The sequence below is a fragment of the Acanthochromis polyacanthus genome, chromosome 19 (assembly GCF_021347895.1).
Source record: "Acanthochromis polyacanthus isolate Apoly-LR-REF ecotype Palm Island chromosome 19, KAUST_Apoly_ChrSc, whole genome shotgun sequence".
Taxonomy (NCBI): domain Eukaryota; kingdom Metazoa; phylum Chordata; class Actinopteri; family Pomacentridae; genus Acanthochromis; species Acanthochromis polyacanthus.
Window position 1 is genome coordinate 8,642,074 of NC_067131.1, and position 24,621 is coordinate 8,666,694.

The 24,621-nt window shown below is 39.5% G+C and overlaps 1 protein-coding gene across 1 annotated transcript in view; it reads right to left on the bottom strand.

The window, feature by feature from the left end:
- Nucleotides 1-215: 215 nt before the first annotated feature.
- The window catches only part of polr3a (polymerase (RNA) III (DNA directed) polypeptide A), a 28,465-nt gene continuing 4,059 nt past the window's right edge, over nt 216-24,621 (bottom strand). The window contains exons 4-31 of the mRNA XM_051939541.1: nt 24,039-24,210; nt 23,783-23,937; nt 23,054-23,293; nt 22,499-22,661; nt 22,084-22,220; nt 21,903-22,006; nt 21,673-21,814; nt 19,909-20,049; nt 19,703-19,772; nt 18,973-19,100; nt 18,755-18,893; nt 17,932-18,096; nt 17,663-17,835; nt 16,076-16,187; nt 13,873-13,991; nt 13,295-13,432; nt 12,385-12,555; nt 10,541-10,654; nt 9,378-9,464; nt 9,197-9,279; nt 7,827-7,997; nt 7,365-7,458; nt 7,123-7,215; nt 4,979-5,143; nt 4,237-4,401; nt 2,634-2,765; nt 1,130-1,262; nt 216-1,047 (exon numbers count right to left, since the gene is read on the bottom strand). Of these exons, the coding sequence (XP_051795501.1) occupies nt 899-1,047; nt 1,130-1,262; nt 2,634-2,765; nt 4,237-4,401; nt 4,979-5,143; nt 7,123-7,215; nt 7,365-7,458; nt 7,827-7,997; nt 9,197-9,279; nt 9,378-9,464; nt 10,541-10,654; nt 12,385-12,555; nt 13,295-13,432; nt 13,873-13,991; nt 16,076-16,187; nt 17,663-17,835; nt 17,932-18,096; nt 18,755-18,893; nt 18,973-19,100; nt 19,703-19,772; nt 19,909-20,049; nt 21,673-21,814; nt 21,903-22,006; nt 22,084-22,220; nt 22,499-22,661; nt 23,054-23,293; nt 23,783-23,937; nt 24,039-24,210 (3,855 nt within the window). The 3' untranslated portion in view covers nt 216-898. The remainder of the gene's footprint in view (nt 1,048-1,129; nt 1,263-2,633; nt 2,766-4,236; nt 4,402-4,978; nt 5,144-7,122; nt 7,216-7,364; nt 7,459-7,826; nt 7,998-9,196; nt 9,280-9,377; nt 9,465-10,540; nt 10,655-12,384; nt 12,556-13,294; nt 13,433-13,872; nt 13,992-16,075; nt 16,188-17,662; nt 17,836-17,931; nt 18,097-18,754; nt 18,894-18,972; nt 19,101-19,702; nt 19,773-19,908; nt 20,050-21,672; nt 21,815-21,902; nt 22,007-22,083; nt 22,221-22,498; nt 22,662-23,053; nt 23,294-23,782; nt 23,938-24,038; nt 24,211-24,621) is intronic.

A 24,621-nucleotide genomic window follows, 5' to 3' on the forward strand; every position in this document is an offset into this window, starting at 1 on the left:
TTAACAGCTGCAATAGCATACCACAAAGATGCTTTTGATTACTTTGCTAGATATTTATATGTCATCTGTAGTCCAATTACATCAACAAGAAACACAGAGGTACATAGCTGAGATCAAATTCAAAGTAGAGTTCAAAGATGATCTGACTCATCATGATCACTAAGTCCCTTGGTCCAGAAAAGGCATCACAACTCATCTGATTCCATAGAAAGATGTTAACTAGTTTCATTGGGTCATCTCTTTATTACATTATATACATTATTACATGAGTAAGCTTCTTGCAGGATGTAAAATATCAGTTTCAATCACCTTCTGCTAAGCTGAATCTAGCATGGAAACCAATACAGCACATAAATGACAACTAATCTTCAAACCCAACGTGAGTTTTGCAGCGTGAATGAGTACCATTTTTTTATCAAATGGAAGCCACAACACTGCAACTCATACTATTATTCAAAACCAAGTGTCAAAACAGAAGAGATCCAGCCTGCATCCACAGTGTTCTGAGCCATGTACACTGTGGGAACATAAAATACACTTAAATACACTCTTCTACAAACAAGTAAAAAGCCAGAAAAGCAGTTAAGGATAAGGGTTTAAAGCAGCAAAATCTTTCTTCAATCTGCTCACAGTTAAACTAATTTACACTGAAATAATAAGCAACTGTACTATCGCCCCTATGTGCTCACAAATCTGCTTTGCAACGTAAAAAGAAACCTTCTTCGTGTGTGGCATTGGCAACAGAATGCCAAAAAACAGAAGATAAATCTATTTTCTGTCAGATTCACAAAAAGGGTATTTGACACTTTGGCAGGCACTTTTTGTTGAGGATAACCTTACTGTCCGTAGACGCTATGAATAAAAAAACTTGTAAATATTCCTATTCCTGTCCTTGCTGCTATGTGATCAGAGGTATATGAAAGTCTGGAGTGTCAAAGAGGAGAGGCCTTTTGACTGGGGAGGGATCCTTGTCAGCCTTGTGCAGGAGTTTAAACAGTCCTGTTCCAATATTCATTGGAATCCCCATAATGATGCACTCAGACACACCTGAAACAGAAACACAGGAAATGTTAATACCTAGCTAAGGACTAAATTCAGGTGTAATTACAGAGATGAAGCGGCAGTTTACCACAAACAGAGTCCTTTTGTCCAAAATAGGCAGCATCGAAGAGATGATCGGCTGTTTTCTCAAAGGAGGCCAGCATGAGGACACTTTCCTTCATTTTGGCTAAACCAAACCTGGTGATTCCCAGAATCTCCCCCTTTAGAGACAGAAGACAAGAGTGAAATACTTTATACTGCACATTTTCTAACTGAAATTCAAGCAGTTCAAGTCCAATGAATAGCTTCAAATTGTATAAGGGTAAGTGGTAAACTGCCAGAGGTTTAAAAAAAAAAGGTAAGGTTACTCAAAACTGAAGAATAATGTACATTTCAGAATTATAAAAAAGGCTTTTTTCAGGGAAAAAGAAATGGGTTAACAACTTAAAGCTTTTCTGCAACAATGGAAGTCTATCAAGCCTTGAAAGTTGGTGCTACCAAATCCTACAGGAGTCCCAGTTTTTCTTGATGACTTACAACTCCCTCTGTCTGCATTAAAGTAGTGTTAGAACACACTGTGGTACCATACCCTCAATACCGTTGTTTTAACAGCATTGTACTGCAGAAAGCATGTGTTGCTCTAAAAATTGGCAAGGAAAAGGAAATTGATGTGACGGCTCCTATCCCTGCGCTGCAAGACCGAAAGATTTAGGAAATCTTTCTTGCCATCAACAGTCAGACTATTCAATTCAAAATTAAACAGATAAGAACCCTGACAACTGAATTTCCCTTCGGGGATGAATAAAGTGATTCTGATTAAAAATAGAAGAGAGACAGGCCATCATAACACTTAAAAATGTAGGTTTTTCCTGCAGAGAAATTGCAAAGAAAGTCAACATGTGGACGAGCACAGTTTTCTTCACCATTAAAAGGATCAGAAACTGGTGGAAACTCTGACAGGAAGAGGTCTGGAAGACCTCTTGGAGCTCACAGGACAACAGCATTCTACAGCACCATGCAGTACCCTCTGGTATGTTCCTAGTTGGTCACAGGTTCATCCTACAGCAGAATAATGACTCAAAACATCAGTCCAAGCTATACCAGATCTACCTCAGGAAAAAACAACGAGATGGTAAGCTTGAAAACATGAAGTGGCAGCAGAGTCTCCAGACTCAAACCCCATGGAGCTGGTTTGGGATGAACAGGAGAGAAGAGTGAAAGCAACCTACAAGTTCCACACATTTATGGGAACTTCTGCTACAGAGTTAGGAAGAATTTTCTGAAGAATATTTGATTTCCATTGTGGAAAGAATCCCATGAGTGTGTTCAGCTGTTATATCTACCAAAGGTGGCTGCTTTGATGAGTCAAAAATTTAGAATACATTTTGGTTTCTAAATAGATTGTTCTTTAACTTCAGTTGTTTATTTGTTCTATGCTTTCATTTCAGAGCACAATGAGACATGAAAATGCATACTTTCCAATACAAAAGTGGAAACATTTGGCTGTTCTACAACTTTGGACCGGTAGTGCGAGTGTGTGTGTATATTTACACACACTCACATACACTGGGAGAGAGAGCAATGTTTCATACCTTATAGGACATGAGATCAGCAAGAAGCATGACGTGACGCCGGTCGATGCTCATTCCGTGGTTGACCATGGTGTACTGAATCTCATTGATGATGGTGGATCTTGCAGCCTCAATACCCAAAGTCCTCTCAACCTGAACAAAGACACAGAGCAACTTGTAAAGAAAATAAAACCTTCCACCATTAGTCTGGATGCTGGATCCACAGATAAATCAATCACATGGTATTTTATCTTATTGCACTTTGAGGTCTTGATTTGCATTGCCATCTAATGTCTCTGACATTCAATGGCTTTTATCATAAAGGTGCTGTATAAATAATGACTTGACCTAAGTTCAAGATTAATTCCTATTTTTTAGAGGAGAGATGTGAAATCATCATCACATACACATTCGTCTTTGCCTAATGCACATCAAGCCATCAGCTCACAAACATTAAAATCATGTTCTTCCTTTGATAGTTGGTAACCTGGACTGAGGGACTAGCTACTCCTGAGAGACCATCAACCAGCCTTTGCAGAACAACAGTGGTCATAGAATGCAGATCTGTATTCTGCAGAGACTCCGGACTCAGTCAAACTGTCCTGCTATAAATCACCTTCATGTAATCTTGCAGATCAATGTTGGAAAAACCTCTCATTTTAAGACTATCCCCGTTTTTGAAAGCCTCTTTTCTTTTAAGGGAAATAAATAATACTTTAACATGACTTATCACGCCTTAAACTGGCTAAAACAATCCTACCTACTACAGAGGGCTGTTCAGCTCTCTGTACTTTGGTAGCTTCAAACAGAATGTCTGCTTCGTTAGTGTTTAGTTTCGCTCCTGTGTTCCCGTTTGTGCAATCATCTTTGGATGTGATCACATGCAAACTGAAATGATGGGGGATGTGTGTGGCGGCTCAGCAACTTCCAATCGCTGGGCCGTTCACAATCGTCGTTAACAAGCTATCGTTAACGTCGTTACCATCTTGCGGGAGTATTAGCGACAATAAAGTGTTCAAACTTGAAATGAAATCCGCGGAAAATTCCCATCCCTGAGAAAAGCGGAATTCCGCGAATTCGCGGAAAAATCCCATCCCTGTACTTTACATTTCTGTACAGTGCAGTGAAAAAACTGTTACATCTAACCAGAAATTATTAATGCAAAAAGCGTGGGAACAATTTAACATCACAACAAACTATCACCCCTAAAAATGTTGATAAAATCGAATGAACATCTGAGATATTTATAAAATTGGAATTTTCAACAGGGCTCATCTGTTGACAGCATTAGATTTAGGTAGGTGTCTCAAATAAACTGGAAAATTATAGAAAATATAACTAGCAAGTGTGTAAGAACATATTCTTTCATTTACTATATGAGCCATTTCATAAAAAAAAAAAACATCACAATAAAAAAACAAAACTCCCAGCTAGTGCTTAATAAATCTACATAGAAGTGTTTGGAGCTCTAATTTTATTCACTGACTTCAGCAAAGCAGAACACAATCTGTCAGAAAAATCAATTCAGTGTTAAAATTCAGGCAACAGATGCAGGGCTGATGCTAAATCAAAAATAACGACGCGTTACTGGCATGACTGGCTGTAACTCCCTACTAGCTCATACCTCATACGTGTTGTTTGATGTGGTCCTGCTCCCGTTCACTCCGTGGGTTGCCATGACGGCTCTCAGATTGTCGCCTTCCACCAGAAGTTTGTACTTGTTCTTGCCGCTCTGTTCGTCAATGTGAATGACTGCTCGGGCGACCTCTGGTATGCCTTGAACCACCACCTAAGAAGTGGAAAATTAAATCAGTGTTAAGAAAAAACAAAAAGTGACTAACACAGGGCTTTGTGCTTCCTTTTTTATAGAACACAAGTAGCTCTTTACTTAAATCATCTCTCAGTTTATGAGAACTACATGAATTCCATTTTATTCATCTGCCTACACAGTGGGTTAGAAATAATGCAAAAGATATAATGATAAAATGTGAAAGGTGTTGCTTTAATAAACCTACAAAAAGTTACGAACCGACATTATAGCTCTAACTATTTAGCTTCTTAGACATTTTGATTTTGCCATTTCAGCTAACTCTCACTGCTCTCAGCAGGCTCTTTCTGGCAGCAGCTGTTTTCAGTGACATAACTGCACTGCAAACCACCTGTGTATCACAAAAGGGCAGACGCACAGAAAGCTGGTTGCATTTTCTAGATTTACATTTTCTGGAGGTCAGCAGCCTCTTGAAGAAAATAGCAGCTATAATATTCATTTGGTAAAAGTGCGCGCGTCAGGTTTAGAAAAAATAAAGCCGGTATGCACAGAAATGAGTTTTTTAGCTTTATTTTCAACCGTCACATCAGATTCCCACCTTAGGAAGTTCTTCTTTTAGTGACTGCAGCACATAGTACATAGAGCTTTTGCTGTTCTCTCGTGGAGACACACACACCACCGCCTCGCCGTGCACAGCAATGTCTCCAGGTTTGACTCGTAGTTTCGACATGCAGATGGAATAACGCACTGTTTCTGCATTTACCTGAAAGATGAATAAAAAACAAAATCAGTGAACAAAGCCCCTAGCTAGTGCTTGTCTTGTCCTGCATTGGAAAAGCACTGCTCTGTCATACTTTAAAAGGAACACACAATGAGGTGTGAGAAAAGTTTGCTGTAGCTGCTGCTGTTAAAGCAGATTTCACGTGTATTGCATTACACAGAGGGACAAAGACTTCAGGGACTGAACGGTTAAGAACACAGGAAGATGGTATTCTCTGTAGGTAGTGTCTACAGATATGGACCCGTATCCGTAGCCGGCACTTTCCATTTGCCAGATAGATACGGACCCGTACGTGAGTCTCGCGAGTCAAGAAGCTGCTAACCACTGCAAACTGTTGAAAGGTAAGCAAAGGTTAAGGTTAGGGTTAGTGTTAGGGTCAGGTTTCGGTCCGTACCTGTAGTACCGATGCTACAGGTCCGTACCGCTAGCGTCTACCGGGAGTCACGTGACCAGATCTCGCGTATCTGATTGGCAAATGGCAAGTGCCGTATCCGTAGTCCACAGGCTACGGGTACGGGTCCGTACCTCTAGCAACAACCTTCTCTGTATTGCCTAACAAGATGTATATGTATCCATGGCAACCAAATCAGTACTTGAATGGATAGACGCCACATAAAAGAAGAACACAGCGACCGTCACATCACCCGCTGGTTTGTGGACTAACATTCTGAAGCCCCAAGTTTGGCATTTGGCTGTCACCACGTTGATCTTTTGAAACTGGGCGTGTCGAGTGAGTGGACGATCTGACTGGTAAAAACTTACGGATACTAACTAAATTTCTAAAATGACCATAATGCTGTATTGACTGACACTTGAAACTAGCGATTGAGAGTGAAAACTAATTACGAAAATGTTTACTGAGGAAACAAATCAAGTGAGAAGTAGGCTCATTTTCTCATACACTTATATACAATCGGCCTTCTTTTTGCCAATCAAAGAATTCAGTGTTAAGGCTACGTCCATTTTTTCTACACCATCTATGCTTAAGTGTGATGGCCTCCACAAGAATTTTCTTTCTAATCCAACAATAAAGTCAGGCTATGTAACTTTTGCTAAACAGCCACTTTGAATTTCCCTTAATTTCCTAAATATTTCTGAGCCTTCTGCCTTAAGTTATTCGAAATTTGTAGAAAATATTCCTACTTGCTTTCTTGCAGGTTAGTTTACAAGATCAAACCGCTCCTGTGTCTGTATGAAAAAGCTGAAGCTACCAACAGCAGCTGGTTAGCATAAGACTGGAAACAGTTAATATATGAAAATATATCGAGCAGGACCTCAAAAACTCACAAAACCACAATGAGTTCATTTAATTTTCTTTAAGGATTAAGCAACTAAAGAACAAAACTAGTGAGATTTGAAGGTGCTTCTTGGTGTTTCTACATTTACAGTCTTTGTGCAAAATTAAGCCAACAAGTTTGAGCGGTGTTAATCTTCTCTTCCAACTCTTGACAAGAACAGAAAAAGCACATTGCTGGCCATGCCAAAGTATTTAAAGACATCACCCCTGGATGTCCTAAGAGTGATACTATAACCCCAGTGGGATGTAGTGTGTCTACATACAGTCTTATTTTATTGACAAGGCAAGTTAAACACTAATCTGTGGCATGGTAAAGTATCATTTTATAGTAGCAAAAAACTGAAAACTGACTCAGTTACACAGCAAGTTCCAGTGTGCTCATTAACAACTGCAGTGACAGTTTTGGTTTTATTGCCTCATTAATAATAAAGTTTTTATCACTGGTTGTGGTGTGTGAGTTTCAAAAAATATTTTTGGGCATATTTTGCTTTTTATTAGATAGTACATAACAAACAATAGGGTGCAAAAGATGAGTATGATGAACTACAAAGATAAGACCCAAGTTGGAACAAACCTGAATAATCTCTAATGAGTCGAGGTGGGGAAAGAGGGGATGTGTTTGAACCATTTACACAAGGCAGTAGGAACAGGAAGAAAGTTGTACCTCCAGTCGCAGCAGCCTGATTCTCTCCAGTGATAATTTCACCAGGATGAAGCAGTCATCTGGAAGAAAAACCTCTTCTATGTACTCAGAAATCTGTAGAAAACACGAGAGAATTTGGTTTTATTACAGTTCTCTACTTCTTTATGTCTCGCACGATGAATCTTCTGGAACCACTTGTCAGTTCTTTGTTATCTGATGGCAATGGTCTATTAATAAAAAGGGGGAAAAGCAGGTTGGAATACCTCTCCTAGAAGAGTCTTCTCAATTCTCCCCTTCACCAGCCTGGCATAGTCAGCGTCGTCTTCCACATCCAAGTGAGCCGTGATTATAGGGGTGCTGAGGGGGGAGTAGAGCACTTTCAATAAATTACTCAAAACAGACGAGGAATATATTCGTTACGGTGCCTCAAAGAGATTTGCTGTGGCCCAGCAGAGATGATTCTCCTCTAATTCCATGTTTCAGCCACAAATTCAGGCAAATGATGAGCATTATGCTTTAATGAATGTGTTCAAAGCTAAGCAGTGACGTCTAGCAGAAAATTTCACACTAAAGAACTGCTTCTATTCACAGTTGTCATAAATAAGCTCTGGAATAATTTCAAGACGGACAGTCTGTTGGCTCCTTTGAAGAATCAAACAGCTTCTTTTTTTTTTCTCCCATGCTCAAATGACAGAGGGAACATAAATGTCTCTGCAATTACACACCTGATGTTCTTGGAAGCATTGATGATTTCCTTTATGCGAGGAACCCCCAGAGTGATGTTCATTGAAGCTACACCGGCGAAGTGGAAGGTTTTCAGCGTCATCTGAGTTCCAGGCTCTCCGATGCTCTGAGCACACAGGGCGCCTACTGCTGAGCCTGGCTCCATCTGGGCTCTATAGGAGGAAGCACATCGCAAGAATCAGTTTTGGAGCCGAGTCAACTTTCATGAAACTGATTAGAGACATTTGGCAGTTCTCACACTAAAATAAACATTATTTTAACAGCATCTCAGCATCAATAAATGATCATGTGGGAACTAAATTATTTTTGTTTTAAAATCTGCTTTTGAAATAATTCATTGACAAATGTGGGTGAAAACATGACAACCATTTCTCAGCTTGAACTGAGTTCCGTAAATGCATAACAAAGGATAGCGATCGTAGCCAGCTATTTATTTCACAATTTTTTTTCAGAATGAGATATTTCAACAACCATTAGATAGATTTCATTGAATTTGATTTAAATATTACTAGTTTCTGTGGTTTTGGGGGGATAAAGTCAACTGACTTAAGGGATTCCGGACTTTTCCTCGAGTGCCTCCATGTGTTGTTTTGAGTAAAAGGTCTCCACAAACACTCGAACAACTGAAATGAAATTTGGTGCAAACCTGCATATACTGTTCTTTACTGGCCTATAGGGATTTTGGAGCATAATCAGTGCCTCATTTCAGTTCTTCCAATGAACTGTAAACAATAGATTGATGTCTCCTTTGAGTTTGAAAAGTGAACTCGGAAGTGACTTAAACCTGCATTCTTTATAACAGCCAGCAGGGGTAGTCACAGTAGTCAGAGTTGAAGTATATATGAAACTACCCTACTTCTCAACTGATTTACTGCATCAGTAAACATTTTCCTAAGAAGCTCATGGTTTCAATTGCAAGTTTCAAGTCTCAGTCAATACAGCATTGTGCTAATTTTGTAAAATATGGTCCTATTTGGAGTAAATTAGACAATAAAACGAGGTATGTTTTAGTTCAGTGCTACCTTGGGATTGCTACCTTGTAGGAGTGCATAGTGCTCTTGAGTTTAGTCAGATCCACTCTTGCCATGTCTGCTTTCAAAAGGCTAAAACAGCAATAGCAAAATGCCAAACTTAAGGTTCTAAAACAGTTGCCCACAAATCAATGGGTGACATCCCAGCTGCTGTGTCTGTCTTTCACGTACACTTCACGGTTTTCCCCAATTATCCCTTCATGTTCTATTTCTCAAAAGACATTTTGAGCTGCTGCCACAGCAAGAGACCCATCATCTTGCAGACAATGGGTAACAAGTAAAAATAATGAGCCTTAGACACTTTGACATCAGTCTTATACCTCATGTACTTGTCTCTGCAGGTTTCGAGAAACTTCTCTAGCTGGGAGGGGGTAATGCGGTCCAGCTGATAGAGAACCTTTGGCTGCAATACAAGTTAGAAAGAAGAGCAAACAACATTCAGATGTCAGTTTAAGCCTATTGCAGCATTCATCACATTAAACTACACTGCGTGGGGCCTACCTCACTAGTGCCGTTGTCGTTGATGCCGTACTTGTCTCTGGTCTTCTTGATCCTTTCTGAAACACTTTTAATGAATTTCTTTATCTCCTGTAGGAGGAGAATACATGTCAAATGTTAATTCCAAACGTTTATTAAAACCTTTTAGAAGAAACAGAATGTGACTGTAAACCACATGATAAACTCATGCAATTGTTAGACATGACCGTAAAACCGTTTGTCAATGAAAGAAAATGAGCAGTCTATTTGAAAACATCAGCAGTGCTTTACATAGCGCAATCCAACGTTGGAGCATCAACGAATACAATAGTCAAGGCCGATTTATTGTAAAACAGGAACTACAGGGTTATTCAATAAATTGTTCATCTGGAACAAATCTCTGGCACACCATTCTCAGTTTAGCTAAACCACACTCCAGCATGCTTGGTCACTGTACCTCCAAGTACTTCTCTGAGCCTGTGTCAGTTAATTCCTTCACAAGAGGAGGCAAAGGTTCACATATATTACAACCAGCACACCCATTAACTGTATGTAATTAGCTCTGACCTTTAATATTTAATTTGCATGTTATTGCCGATTGTAGCCTAGTGTCGTACTTAATATGTGGTCGACTTCAGGAGGTGTGATAATCATAGTTGCAGCATTAATAAGCTACAATTAGCGTTCTATGGGAGCATAACAACAACAAAAACACGGATTACTTCTTATGTCCATGAGCCTTTATGCTGAAATAGTAATATACATCAAAAATTAGGCTGTGGGATAAAGAAAGACTGATTTGCTTCTGCTTGAGGTACTGGAAACTTTGTCTTTTTTTAATCAACTTTTCAAGATATAGTTGGCAGCTTTTGAATTTTTACAGATTTTTTTTTCTCTGAGCATTTTCTTTTCTCCGACTTCACAGGGGTTTGAAGTCCTAAGGCTTTGTAGTTTAGTTTTCTGCTCATCAGTGATGCATCAACGCACTTGAGAAACCACTTTGCCCTTTTAAGTCAGTTTAATATGATTCAAAAATGCATTTCGCCACTAGACTGTCGCTACAAGTACTTGCATTTCCACTGCAGAACTAAAAAGAAGGAAAATCAGATGATTGTGGCACTACTAGTGCATTTCTTAATTTGGAAAAATGCAGAATGTTGATAGACAATGTGCTGTGATGAAATTACCTCCAAGAAGCTGTCTCTGCAGCACAGGAAATCAGCTCTTTTCATGATGGCTTCTGCAGTGAGGACCAGCTCATTTTGACTGAGTGCAGGTTCATCTGAACATGGATAGACCGCCTGAGGGAACAGAAGCGTCATTCATTATGATTGCCGTACACAGGCGGGTACCTTTGTGAGCACGTACGGTGCATCAAACGTTTGCTACCATTACATATAATCATAGCTTCCATGATATGGAGGGTGCCTTACTGTGAATGGATTCAGACAGATGGACGACAAACAGACACGTAATGAACCACTTCAGTCTCCTTCATTAGTCTTTCATTATTTTTTTGCAATCTATAAAGCCACTTGCATTGCTCTTACAAATGAAACATGCCAGGTAAAGAAAATGACTTGCCTGTAAGAAATTAACTTGAAGCCGAGTTATTTCCTGCAGGGCTCACCATCTCTGACATCAATCTTTTCTTGCAAATTGGCTTTTGTTATCAATTACCACACACTTGACAAGCTGCTAATTAAAATATAAGAAAATACAGAAATGCTAAGGGACTACAGCCATTTTAATCTGATTGCAGTTATGAAAAGACTTTTATCTGTAGAGTTGTGATCATAATCATATTTTGCCACATTAAGAACCACAAATCTCATTTGCGATTACAATTGAACATATGGATTGTTTTACTGCTGTTTACAAAAACTATAGATTTAAAAAAAAAAAAAGACTCAACAGCACCAGAAGACATTAATAACCCATACTTGTAAGCCTTGTATTTGAAGAGGAAATCCGGCAAGTCTATGAGGTCAGAGATTGTCCCCTTAGCAAAACAACAAACCAATGACGTCAATGGTGCAAATTAGACTCAATAAACCTGATAAAGGCATGAAGGTAATTCCTGGCAATGAAAACAACCAAGAAACCCAAAACTAAAAATCATCCCTACACTAACTACACTATTTCCCTGTGAAGGAAATGGATTTAAGATCCCTCTAAATTGGATGCAATCAACTAGAGCCATGCTGGTAATTGACTGCAATTTCAATCATTCTTTTCCTGTTTGATTTTCACAGGAGTTTGTAAGCCAAAGAGCTGCCTCTCAGGCTGGCAGCTGTGAGAAAACATCCATCCAGAATCAATAGTTTTACAGAGAAATGAGACGCTTTCCTTAAGCTACACTACTACTACCACACACACACAAAAAAATCATAATATGACTATAGTTTATATATATATATATATATATATATATATATATATATATATATATATATATACACATATATATATATATATATATATTTTTTTTTTTTTAAAAAGCATGAAATCACCAACTGATGTGAGATTATGATGGACTAGGCCCAGTGTTGTTCCTGCTTATCTGTGAGCCAAACCACCAGCAGAGAATATTACATTTTTAATCTTTATTCATCTGAGCTGGGCTGCAAGAAGGCTTTACTCTGGGAAGTAAACTAATGATATTCTGGTTAGGAGAAGTTAGGAGAAGTTAGTCAAAGACAACAGACTAAATATTACCAAAATTCTAAATTATATATATATATATATATATAGTTCTAACAAAACCACAAAATAGTCACAAAAGTTGAAATATGACCTTAAAAAACAAACAAACAAAAAAAAAAATGTGACAGCAGTAACCACAGGTGTGATGGAACCACTATGTGACGGCCTGATAATGAACATTTCCTTTGGTCTGTACATCTCTTCGTCTATGTAAAATAGTGTAAGCTGGGCTGCAGGAAAGCATGGGTGTGGCCATTTTTTAATGCAATACAGTAACACCAAAAGGAAAATAAACTATTGTTCACATTCAGGTAATTCAACTTACCCGAATGTTGTCCAGAACTCTCTTAAACTCCAGCGGCTCATCCTTTCCTTCCATAGCAGCAGGGTCCAGGCCGTCACCGCCATAAATAAATTGGATGATGTCGCCCGTGGAGCTGCGTACTGTCAGGTCGTACTGTGAGCACAAATCCTCCAGAGACTTCACTAGACGTCTCTGTCCAAACACAGACAAGAATTCAAAAAATGGAACAGCAGCATGTGCAACAGACCCACACATTAAAAAAAAAGCACAGTGAGCTGCCGTGGAAATATACTTTCAGTCCAGGTAAATACTGTATGATATGAGAAGCAACCCTGTGAAAGTGTTTCAGTGTTGAAACTTTCAGAAATGTGAGTAAGTGGCTGACTAATTGGATGTAAGCGTATTTTTCAATTTTGACAGAAAAACGGGGCTTATGTATTTTTGAATCGAATATCTTTGGGTTTTGCACTATTGTTTGAACACTATTAGCAATAAGGAGTTTGCCTGGAGCTCTGGGAAAATGCAATGACCATTTTCCTTTGTTTGACAATTTGATATTTTCTGACTAATGGAAAGTTGCCAAAATAGCAATAATATATTTCTGACACAAACTCTATCATTTTAATCCATAATATACAGTCACCTGTTGTTGTTGCTTCTTGGCTAGGAAAAGATTTTCTTAAACTGGTAAGGGCTTACTGGAATTGTGGATGAAAACAAAACAACAACAGCAGTATCACCTAATGTGACAGAACAGTCATCACTTGAACCAATTTACTTGCTCAAAAAACACACACAAGCATTCAAACGCTCACAAGAGTCCAAAGGACAAACAAAGCTCTTACAGGATACAGCGGACAAACCTGCTTTCATACAGCCATTTGTACAAGAGGAGTAAACATTGGGGAGGATAAAAATCCACAGAAGTTACCTGCATGTATCCCGTCTCTGCAGTTTTCACCGCAGTGTCCACCAGACCTTCTCGGCCTGCCATGGTGTGAAAGAAGAACTCTGTGGGTGTCAGACCAGAATAGAAGCTGTCGGCCACAAAGCCTTTAGCAGCAGGCAGCTGTAGAGAAATCAAGTAGCCATTAAACAAGCATCTGATTGATCCAGAACTGTGTGAAACATGCCCACTGCTGTTATTGCCCTCTCGTTTTAATGCTGTTTCTTCACCGATTTCATTTATGATACAAAACACCATAGAAAGCATTCATGCTTTTTAACTTAGTCAATTGAAGACTGGGCTGGCTTAATGAAGAACAAAAAAGGTAATCAGTTTCACAGCATGAGAGACCTGGATGTGACACATCACGCTTCCAATTAAACAATTCAGAATTCAAATAATGAGACACTGCCATTGAAGAACGCTGCTGTCATTTACAAAAGCTCAGTAACAGTAATTAATTCAAAAGTGATGCTTAGTTTATCCTGATAACAGAAAACTGTGTAGAATCCCTTTGAAGGATATAAAGCAAAACAAATTGAATGAAATAAATGAGATCTTGCCTTTGAGTGCTTTTCAAAGTGAGGCAGGGAGCGATTTTCGAAACCATCAGGTACTCGAGAGCCACTGATGGCCTGCTGGCCCACGCAGGCAATCATCTGAGAGATATTAATGAAGGATCCTGTACGGATAGAGAGAAGACAGATGAAAAGGTGAGCACACAAACAAAATATGAATGATAATGGCAATACAAGACACAGAACACACACAAAGGTTCTAAATTTAGCATCAATTCAGCGAGCCAATTTCATTTATTTCCAGAGATAGACAGTTTCATTCTACAACATCATTTTGCGGATGCTTTTATTCAAAGCGACATGCATCTGACAGTAGGTACAACATGAGGTAGGTAGGCAGGGCAGCAGCAAGGATTTGGCCTAATAGTCCTCTCTGGAAAACTGCACACTGACTGGAATTTCAAACACCAATCTCCTGTGCCAAACGTCAGGGGTTCATAATTCAAGCCTAATAATTCTATTTCAAACAAAACACATTGGTTAAAACCACACACGCTGAGGCTAATGTTCACTGGAGTTTCCAGCAAATGAGACCCCTTTCCTACAAGGACAGCTCAGACAATGTGTCGGGTAAAAATAGACAGCAAAGACGACAATGAGCTGCTGAGCCACTTTTGACAGATAAATCAACGATCACCAGAGCAGCTGTGCTACAAATTAACCAATTTTTACTTGTATTCTTGCTTTTTTATTTGACAGAAACACCCTACCTCGGCAATACTGAAAATAAAGTAGGAAGCTGAAATAAGACTAGAATAGAAAAGTGAGAAGTAAAACTGGCAATGACGCTGAGGTAATATCACACATGATGACGAAATATTGCACACGACATGAATGTTACTGTTCCGTTCTCGGTGTCTGATGTTTTCCATCCTTACTGACTGTCTGGGGCAGAAATTATTTGTTGGATGAGTCCTCTCAGGTTTTGCTCCCATAGCACAAAAAGTTGTGAATTTAATTTTTTTTCTTGCTGAGCCAAACTGATATTGCTTTTTCTTGAACTTGCCAGTACAAGACTTTCTCTATTTTATTATTTTTTTGGGAGAACATTTTTCATTTTTTCACGAAGAAACCAGGCACTTCATAACATGAATATCGCTACAGGGCATCTGGACTACAACAAAGCTGTTTTGCCTCTCAGAACTCTTCAAAACATTATTCTCCTTCAGTCGTGTGTCGACAGAGTTGTACCTTCCACTTCAGATCAGATCTGTATCTAATGCACTGAAATGAATGAAAGAAAAGTGTTCTAATCGCCACCGCTCACTAAGAGATGTGTGCAGAGATTTTTAAAGTGGTCATACAACTAGTATTCTCTTATTCATCTTTATAGACAGCCAGAATGTAATCAGGTGTCTGAATTATCTGTGTCAAATGCCATCTACTTCCTACTTGTATTTGTTACACTGACAATCAAAGTGTTTTAACCCGCTGAACCCGAAGCATTGTCTTAGGTGTAAAGTCATCTTTTACTGAAATATAAAAATCCTGAATCTCTATGGAAACAGCACAACCACAGCTAGAAGTAGAGAGAACTCAAAAATGTCTTTTCTGCAGTATGACATTAATCGTAACAGACAGAAGCTTGAATTGCTCTGATCAAATAAAAATGGAAAAACTCTGGTGTCAACATGTACAACATTCTTCTGAGTGGTCCAAGGTCTTACCATACTGGTGAAAGTGTGACAGATATTTTGCTTTGTACATTTCTGCTTTGCCTCCTGTCTGCTTTGTCTAACAAAACATCTACCTGCATTTCAGTCCATTTTAGCCAACAAAAATCCATGATTTGTTTTGTTACATGACTGTTGGTCATGGCTGCATGGTTGTGCAGTGAAGTGACGTTTTGATGCTTTTCACAAAATCTGCCTACTGCAAATGGTTTATTTCCAGCAAAAGTTGAAATGAGACATGGAGAAGAAAGTGATTTTGATGAAATATCACTATTTCAAGCTCAGAGTTTTTACTTTGAAATGGCATGCTGCAAATGAGCAGATGTTTGAAGATGTAAGGTTGATGTTTTGTTTTTTGTTTTTTTAGGTATAATAAGCTATCAAAGCTAGGTCCGGTTTTTTAATTCACAGGGTGAAATGTTAAATGTCTGCAAACACAAAAAGATCATATTCTCAGGAAGGAAAGCAGCAATTTTTAATAATTTTTAGTCATGGTTTCCTTCCAGTTGGCTTACCTTTGGAGCCACAGAGGGCCATGATCAGAGGGCTGTTACTTTTGTCGAGCTCCCTGAGACACGCACTGCCAGCTCGGTCTCTGATTACAGACAGCTCTCTCAAGATGAGAGCCTATAGAAAAACACAAATCAAATATAACAATCTTGAGAGACAAACATACCGACTCTTTTCTTCTCTTACTGCATACATATTCTAAAGTCATGGCCAGTCGTTTCTAGCATATGACCCTCTGTGCAATGTCTAAAAAGGACCTTAGAAAGCTTCTGGCCATAGCAAGAGAAGTAAAAAACTAAGAAATAAAGGAAAAGAAGACAAAACAAAAACTGAGACACTCAAGATTCACTTTCTCTCACAATCACCTAACTTTATGGAAGACTTAAGTGTCGTATTCTGTTCTACAACAGGAGAAAATGCCCTTTCAGTGACCGCAAAAGCACCAATGACTGGATGGCAAGTCATCGCAACAAGCTTTTCTCACAGATGAAGGGAATCTGTCAATGTAGATCTTATTCAGTCTCAAATCAGAAGTTTAAAATTGGTTATGACATGGACTTTTGATAGAGTTTTGGAACTACTTTTGTCTGATGTGCTCTGCAGTATTTGTGTCCTCGCCTGCAGTACACTTTCTCAGAGTTTGCTACCTTATTTATTTGGTACTAATTTATCTTGTAGTCAGACACACGTGAAATGTGGGAATGAGAGCAGGGAAATGCAGCTAAGGTCTGGCTGGCAACTGCAACAAACCAGATCAGGACAAACACGGCATTCACTAAAGCTCTGAGGTATCTGAAAGTATGAAGAGGAAATCTCTTTTTTTTCATTTTGGGGACAAAAAAACAACAATACAGAGTCTGGTTTTAGACAGGATATCAAGGAGATACGCTAAAATGAAATGGGAAAGGACTTCATGAAACAGAAGCTAGTGGGGATTTTTGCAGTCCTTTATGCTGTTTTGGTTTATGTGTGGGGTTTTTTAGTATATTGTCAGGATTTATTTTTTAGATCCCTACATACATACATACATGCTTTAATAAGAATCCGTTTGTGCAGAAGACGTTAAAAAGTGGCTCCTACATATATTCTGGCATCATGTGTGCATGTTTACAAGAGAGAAAGCAAAGGTGGCTTCTTTAGCCACATTAGGGGCATTTGTTTGTATACTTCTAAGTTGTAGCTAGCGTGCAATCTACTGCCAGTTAACGTCAGACGGCAATTTAAGGCCAAATCTAATGCCAGTAACAATATTTAAGGGTTTAAAAGTTCCTAAAAAAAAGGAAAAATGTACAATTTTCACATGAACACAAGCTATACACAAATACTCCTTGATAAACATTCTGAAAATTTGGTTATTATAGCAACACGGTTTTGATTGATAATCTGTTCCTCTATTACAGTTTTACTTCCAATTAAAAAAAAAAAAAAGATCTTTTGAATTTTCATTCCAAAACCACAGTCAGTCACACTGTTGATAAGTCACCACTGGTGTTATGTTTCAGTACATGGAAGGAACATGTGAGCTGCAAACACCATGTCTAGGTGTTCATGTGGCTAAATAAATGAGACGCTGCAGTGAGAATCGTGCCGACCTCCAGTGTCTCCTCTGCTGTGCACCCTGGCTGCTGCTGTAACTTGCCCGTCTCCAGAGCTTCGATGTACTCATCACACTTCCTGTAGCCGTCGTCCAGCAGGTCCTGCTTGGCTTTCAGCAGACCCTGTCCAGGTGTCACGTCACCAATTCCAATAGAGAACCCTCTGTTGGCTGAAATCACATGGAATATCACAAGGGATTAACCACTTCCTGTTGGACTGATAATTACCCCAATGTCGATCACACTCCCACAGATTGACCACCTACAGAGGTACACCGGAGCCAGTCTTGCCAGGCGGGACATGGCGTTAGCAGCCTCAAGCTGTCCCCAGTCTCTCAGCAGGATGTAAAAAATGTTGTTCTTGGAGCCGGATCCCAAAGTGCCCTTGTCCATGCTGCCACTCATCAGCTCACTGTTGTGAATCACCACAACTGGGGATGTGACAAAGGTTTGGGCAAGAAACGACACCATTAGGCTGAGAATACTGACACTCAGAGGATAGATAAAACACAGTCGCCTGAAGGCATCTAGTGCTGTTTGACTAGCTAATGCTGAAAGCAGAAAACACAAATCACTGAAGGCATTATGGGAAAGCTTTTCTATCTAGCAAACAAGTATTATTTATGGAACACAACTGAGAAAATGACAGTCTCCTGGTGATGGGCTGTCATTCAGTATTATTGTTCACCATGAAGCTCTTTTGCAAATCTGTAAAATAAATGATTTCAAACCTCAAAGCAACAAAATGGATTATATTATTTTCAGTTCTGTTTATGCAAAGTGAGTTTTTTTTCTGTCATCCATGGAATTGGAGCAGATCAGTGCATTTTATGTCTTTTGATCACATTAACCATCTCTAAAGCTACCTTCAAAGAATTCATCAGGACATAGCCATATTTGTTATCATGAGTATTACTGTGAATCAGCATTTAATTGCAATTATTTTCTTTTTTATGAGGTTCAGCAGCAGCACTCAGGTGTCTGTTATGATGCGGTTAATTATAAACAGCATCAACTTTCATTCAGCGTGCAACAACAAAACATTTAAAGTTGGTTTGTTGAGCGGACATGTTTACTAAAGAGGCTCACAGGAGTCATTGTGACAGAAATCCTCCCCCTTGCCGCAGTACTGTTTGCCTTTGGTCCGCAGGTTGGCCTTCACTGGACACTCCTTGCTCGGCTTCAGAATCATGCTGAAGATCTGTTTTCCGGTCCACAGAGCCATGGGCTGAAGGATACGCAGAGGAATATTAGCGGCGTGCCACAACACAACACAGTTACGTAACAGGATTATAAAAGTGTTGCACCTTCATGATAGCGGGGCGCGGGAGGGAGATCTTGACTTTCTCATCTTTTCCCACAAGGATTGATGCCACTATCTGACAGGCTTTAGATCTGTCAAAGAAGGTGTCCTTCAGCGTCAAGAGGTAAGCCCCTAGGCGGAAGAAAAGTGCCGTTACGCCAGTGGAAAATATACTCGCCTATATAACAGTGCACCCCATCAGGTAGAAAACGAATAAGCTTTCATTTAATGTTATTCTAGTGCTTCAATAACATTTTCATACAGCATCAGTGACCATGCCCCTGAACATTATACATCATATGTGATTTTCCAGACACATGCATGTGCAGTGAATAGTAGTTTTTGCTCGTACAACATAAAAGTTTGCAGCTACCGATTATTTTCACTGTCGAATATTCTGTTGATTACTTTTTCAGTGAATTGATGAGCTGTTAGGTCTATAAAATGCTAGAAAATAGTTAGGAAATGTTGATCAGTCCCAAAATCAGAATATATTGCCCTGAAAAGTCTGTCTTTTGTCCATAACCCACAAATGTTTACTTTAGTGTTACAGAGGAGTAAATAAACCTGAAAATATTGAAATTTAAGAAGCTGAAATCAGAGAATTTAGACATTTTTGATTATTAAACCAACTGCTGAATAAGGAAAATAGTTGGACAATAATTTAAGAACTTTATATCACAAAAACGGAGCACTGTGATCTGCGATTGGCTGCTGCACGTGACTGCACTGACCTGTCAAAAAGTCCTGAATAGCAGCAATCAAAGGTTCGCCATTTCTTGGAGTGACGAGATTAGCTTTGGTCTGGAAGGAAAAAAAGATAATCATTTGTGTCAACCTGCAATTTCTCAACAATGCAGGTCCTGGAGACAGCTTTTCTTTGTTGGATGTCAGCACTGACAAGGATGTGCGCACGGACAAGTGTGGTGACAATACGAACCCCCATCAGGACCAGGGCCTCGGCTTTGGCCTCTTCAGTCTGAGGTAAGTGGAGATTCATTTCATCACCGTCAAAGTCGGCGTTGTACGGGGTGCACACGCATTCGTTGAACCGAAATGTCCTGTGTGGTTTGACTCTGGCCTGTGAGTTGGAGAGACGGAAAAAATCAATTTCACACAAAGAGAAGCAACTAATCAAGGACTTCTGATGACGTCAATGTAAAAAATAAAATTGAGTCGAAGTCAAACTTGGGAACTGTCACAAAAACTTTGATTGATTTAGTACAACCGATTAAACAAGTCTTAATAATTAATCATGTACAGATTGTGTAAGATGTTGGGCACCCATGAGACAACAGCTTCAATGCAGTCAGCAGAATATGCTCCAAAAGATGTTCCTTCATTTTAATAAAGGTGGTGTAGAGTGCCATCGAGCACATCAGTCTAAAACCTCAGGTGTTTAATTGGACTGAAATCTAGTGACTGTCAATGTCCGGGCATATGATTCACTTCATTCTCTCACTCATCAAACCAGACAGTGACTGATTTGAAATCAGGACAGAAATGTTTCACATGAACAAAAGTTATCAATCACAACAACCTAGTAATAATTTACTGTGATCCTTCCTTCTAAGGGGATAAAGCTGACCCAAAATACAACACCAAAAATGACCGCACAACACAATGGAGCCACTGGATGCCCTCAGTGTAGGAGCCAAGCCGGTACTCAGACCTTTTCAATTCTCTCGATGAGCATCAGACACTCAATCGGCCACTTGTTGAAAGCATGGATTGTGCAACCCAACCACCATATCACTGTGAATGCAACGCTTACTGACTGTTCTGCTGACACCGACGTAGTCATCCAAGGAAGAGTTGCTCTTTAGTTTTTCCTTACAAATCGCAGAAATGCACAAGCATCACAGCTTCCACAACCAAACTTTTCATGCTATCTATCTTTGTCTGTCTCATATATCTAAATGTAGATGTCACTGCAGTCACTCTTTTTTTAAAAATAATATCCAGCTTTGTCACTGCAGCCAGTGTCCCTGCAAAAAATCCTTGTTCAAAGTCACTTAAATCTTTTCCTCTCGCAATCTGGTAACAAATTCAGTGTAAACTGGGTTTGTTCAGCTTTTTTTTCATGCCACAGCGCATGATTGGATGATAATTGCTTAATCGTACCATGCAGTGCACCTGTGTCGAAGCATCTGGGTTTGTTTTGTTTGTCGCTTCATTTATTCGGGTTTTTCATTTAATTTGTCACCAGGCTGTATTTTGTTCCAATCCGTCATCGAGCTCTGTCAGGAAGTTATGCCTCATCAGTGTGCAACAGATAATTGATCTGGTTCAGAAGATAATGTCATTGTGGGAGCATAAAAATGCGTAAACATTCTTCTCTTGTTTTGAATTCTCCATTTTTTCAGCTCGTGTAAAATGTTTCTACGTGTGTCAGCATTACAAAACAGTAACTTTTGAACTTCAGTGTGAAAACTAACTTTGTTAGCCAACTGCAGACGGATCCTTGTTAATAATAATAATATGTGAAGTAAAGTGAAGGAGACATTAAAAACTAGAGCCAGAATAGGAAAAATGTTAACAGCCTTATAAAGAAGTTTTAAATCTCATATGCACACATTTTTCTGAGTGCTGGAGAGCACATCAGAAAGGAAAAACTAAAGCAAATAACAGAGGCATTTTAAAAGATAGCAAGCAAAATAGGTACACAAGTTTTACAAATATTTTTTAGTAAAACTATACTTACAATGTGGGCCATGATGCTGAGTTTGTGCAGAGAGGGCTGTCGATTGAAGAGCACAATGTCTCCATCGATCATGTGTCTTTCCACCACGTCACCAAACCTCAATTCCTGAGCAATCTTTTCACGGTTTCCATATTTTAAAAACCTGACAGAAAGACAGGATATATTTTTTTGTCCTAGAACACATCAGGTAAGCACTGCCACTAATTTAGATGAGAAGCAGGCTGCCTTACCTTTTAATCTGTGCCGTGCGGTTCTGGATAAAGTTGGCTCCGGGGTGAACGTCCGGACCATTGCGGACAAGTTTCCTCATTAGCTCCAGATTGGCTTTGTTTACCTAAACGTAGATAACGTAACATCGGTAACAACGTCAAAGCGGTTGCGTATTTGTCGTAGCCGTGGAGAAGGGCTTACCCTCTCTGGATACGTCAGGATTTTGGCCACGTGCACAGGGACGGCCACCTCGTCGATCCTCAGGTTCGGGTCAGGAGAAATGACAGTTCGGCCGGAGAAGTCCACTCGCTTCCCTGAGAGGTTTCCCCTGAATCGACCTGAGACAGCACAACAAATACATCAGTCTGTCAGCTATTTCTGCCATTTAGTTGTACATGCAGAGTACAAAGTTAATCCCTGCAGAGTGCTAAATTACATAAATGTCATACATGCTGGTGACACCTGGGATGATAATGTTTAACCGCCAACAGAAACGTGTTTGACAGGCAGTGGGTTTACGACTGATGTTTGAGTCAAAGAGGTGATTTTGCATACTGGGTCCTACAGCAACAAATAAACACATACTGAGAAGCTAGATATTTACTGTACACCATACCTTGCTTTCCCTTGAGTCTCTGTACAAAGCCTCTGGTCCATTTCTTAGGTGCCATGTTGAGGGGGATGCCAGAAAGTTCACTGTTGATATAAAGGGCACACTGCAGCTGAAGGAAGTCCCAGTCCTCCATGATCATCTGGGTCTTCGCCCCGGTCATACGATGCTGAATGACAAAAGAGTTTGTTTAAAGTGGGCTGTCCAAGTCAAATATAAGACGTCTGACACCACATTTGCATTTGTACTTGCAAAGTCAATTAATACATTTCAGATGAAGGAATCGGACGTTAACTGTAAGCAGCTTTTAGATAGTTTGAATTTGCTGAGAAGCAAAGAGCTTGAAGAAATTATTGGGCATTTTCAGTCCTCTGGCTTTCCTGTTAACACATCTTTGCTGAGTTGAAAAACAAATATTAAATGATAATGGCAGCTTTATCTATTGCTTGATTTGATGTTTGGCATTTTCAGAATAGAGCCCCAGGTGTTAAAAGTGTTTGCTGATATCCTGCACATGATTAAAAAAATTATAATTTTCCCTCGTCAGTGGCAGCTACCAACCTTTTTGATGACGTCATTAAGGAAGATTATCTCCGTCAGCTTCATGGTGAGGTCGTCCTCGTTGGTGCCCGACTTGAGGTCGCTGACCACAGAGGGTCGGATGCAGAGAGGAGGCACAAGCAGGCGGGTGATGATGAGGTCTGCAGGCTTCCCTGCTTCAGGGTTCATCAGCAGCAGGGGGATGTCTTCTTGAGGAATCCTTCTAAACATGTTCAGGACCACCAGAGGATTCAGGTTTTCCTAGAGTGGATATCAAAATCAAGGAGAAGAGGCAAAGTTCAGATGCGTCTTGGGCTGAATCCAATTTCAAATAGTTTTGATAATATGTCTGTGAAGGTTCTTAGTCGTCCAGGTCTTCTTAAGGTGAAGGGTTTAGTTCAGGCAAGATCACAAGAGTAAGTCCAGTTGCCTGAACTAAACCCTTCACACTTTTGATAATAATACCTTTTATGCAAAATATTCCAAACTTGTACAAGACAGTCAGTTATTAGTGTGTTAAAACAATGACATAATACAATTTACCACTGATTTACAGGAGATAAGAATGCATAAAGAAGGCTACAAATCTGATCAATCATTTAAAATCAACTTGAAACACTTTTTCTATCAGTAAGCCCCTGATGTTTGATACCTGGAACAGCTTTTGCTGAACTTTTTGATTCTAAACAGGACCGTTCATTGTCATATTACAGCACGCAACACTAAATGCCAAACAAGCAAAAAGTTCACCTGCGCTCTGGTCAGCAGAGGCTCCACCAGTTTGTTATGTTCGATGGCCGTATCAAAGGACTGCATGAAATCTGACACAAAAGGATCCACCACCTTCTTGGTTGTTTTATACTTCTCATGGATGATCTTCAGCAGGCCGCACTTTTTCACTGGTCCTGAGGAGCAAAGGAAACACATTTCTCACCTTTGTCAAACTATCTAGTCAGGATAGCTGGCAGGAAAAGTAAATATCTGAAAGGTAAACGTCTCTTTTCACCATTGAAAGCGGCACAGTTTAGACAGATTGTCCTTTTGCGGCATTTATCAGAGATCTTCTTCTTCAACCCCCGCTTCTGGAGATAGGCCAGGTTAGGCCGCTTCAAGTGATCCATGAACTGCAGCTTCTCCTCTTTCGTCAGCATTATGCTTGAACACGTCTTGCAAATCATCTGGATGTGACGAAAACATACTTAATTAGAATGAGGGAACTGAATCAATGTCTCACAGGAACGCTTAGTAATGAACAGCAAAAGTATGGCTTGAATAGTTGTACAATTTAAAAATACGGTAAACAAGGACTGTGGAAAATTACAACTTATGAAAACAATATAAAATAAAACCTTAACTTACTTTACCTTATTGATTTACACAGACATGCATTTATTTATACAGACACTTCTTGAAAACCTCATATTCTAACTGCTCTAATTTTGACACTCTAGTGACACCTAAAGGACAAACGACATTCCTGCTGGTGTATTCCAGAAGGAAACACCTTCTTCAAATTAACTTCTCAAGTATTACGCTGTGCACAATAAGAGCCTCATGACTGAACCTTGATCTCAGTACTGATTATATTA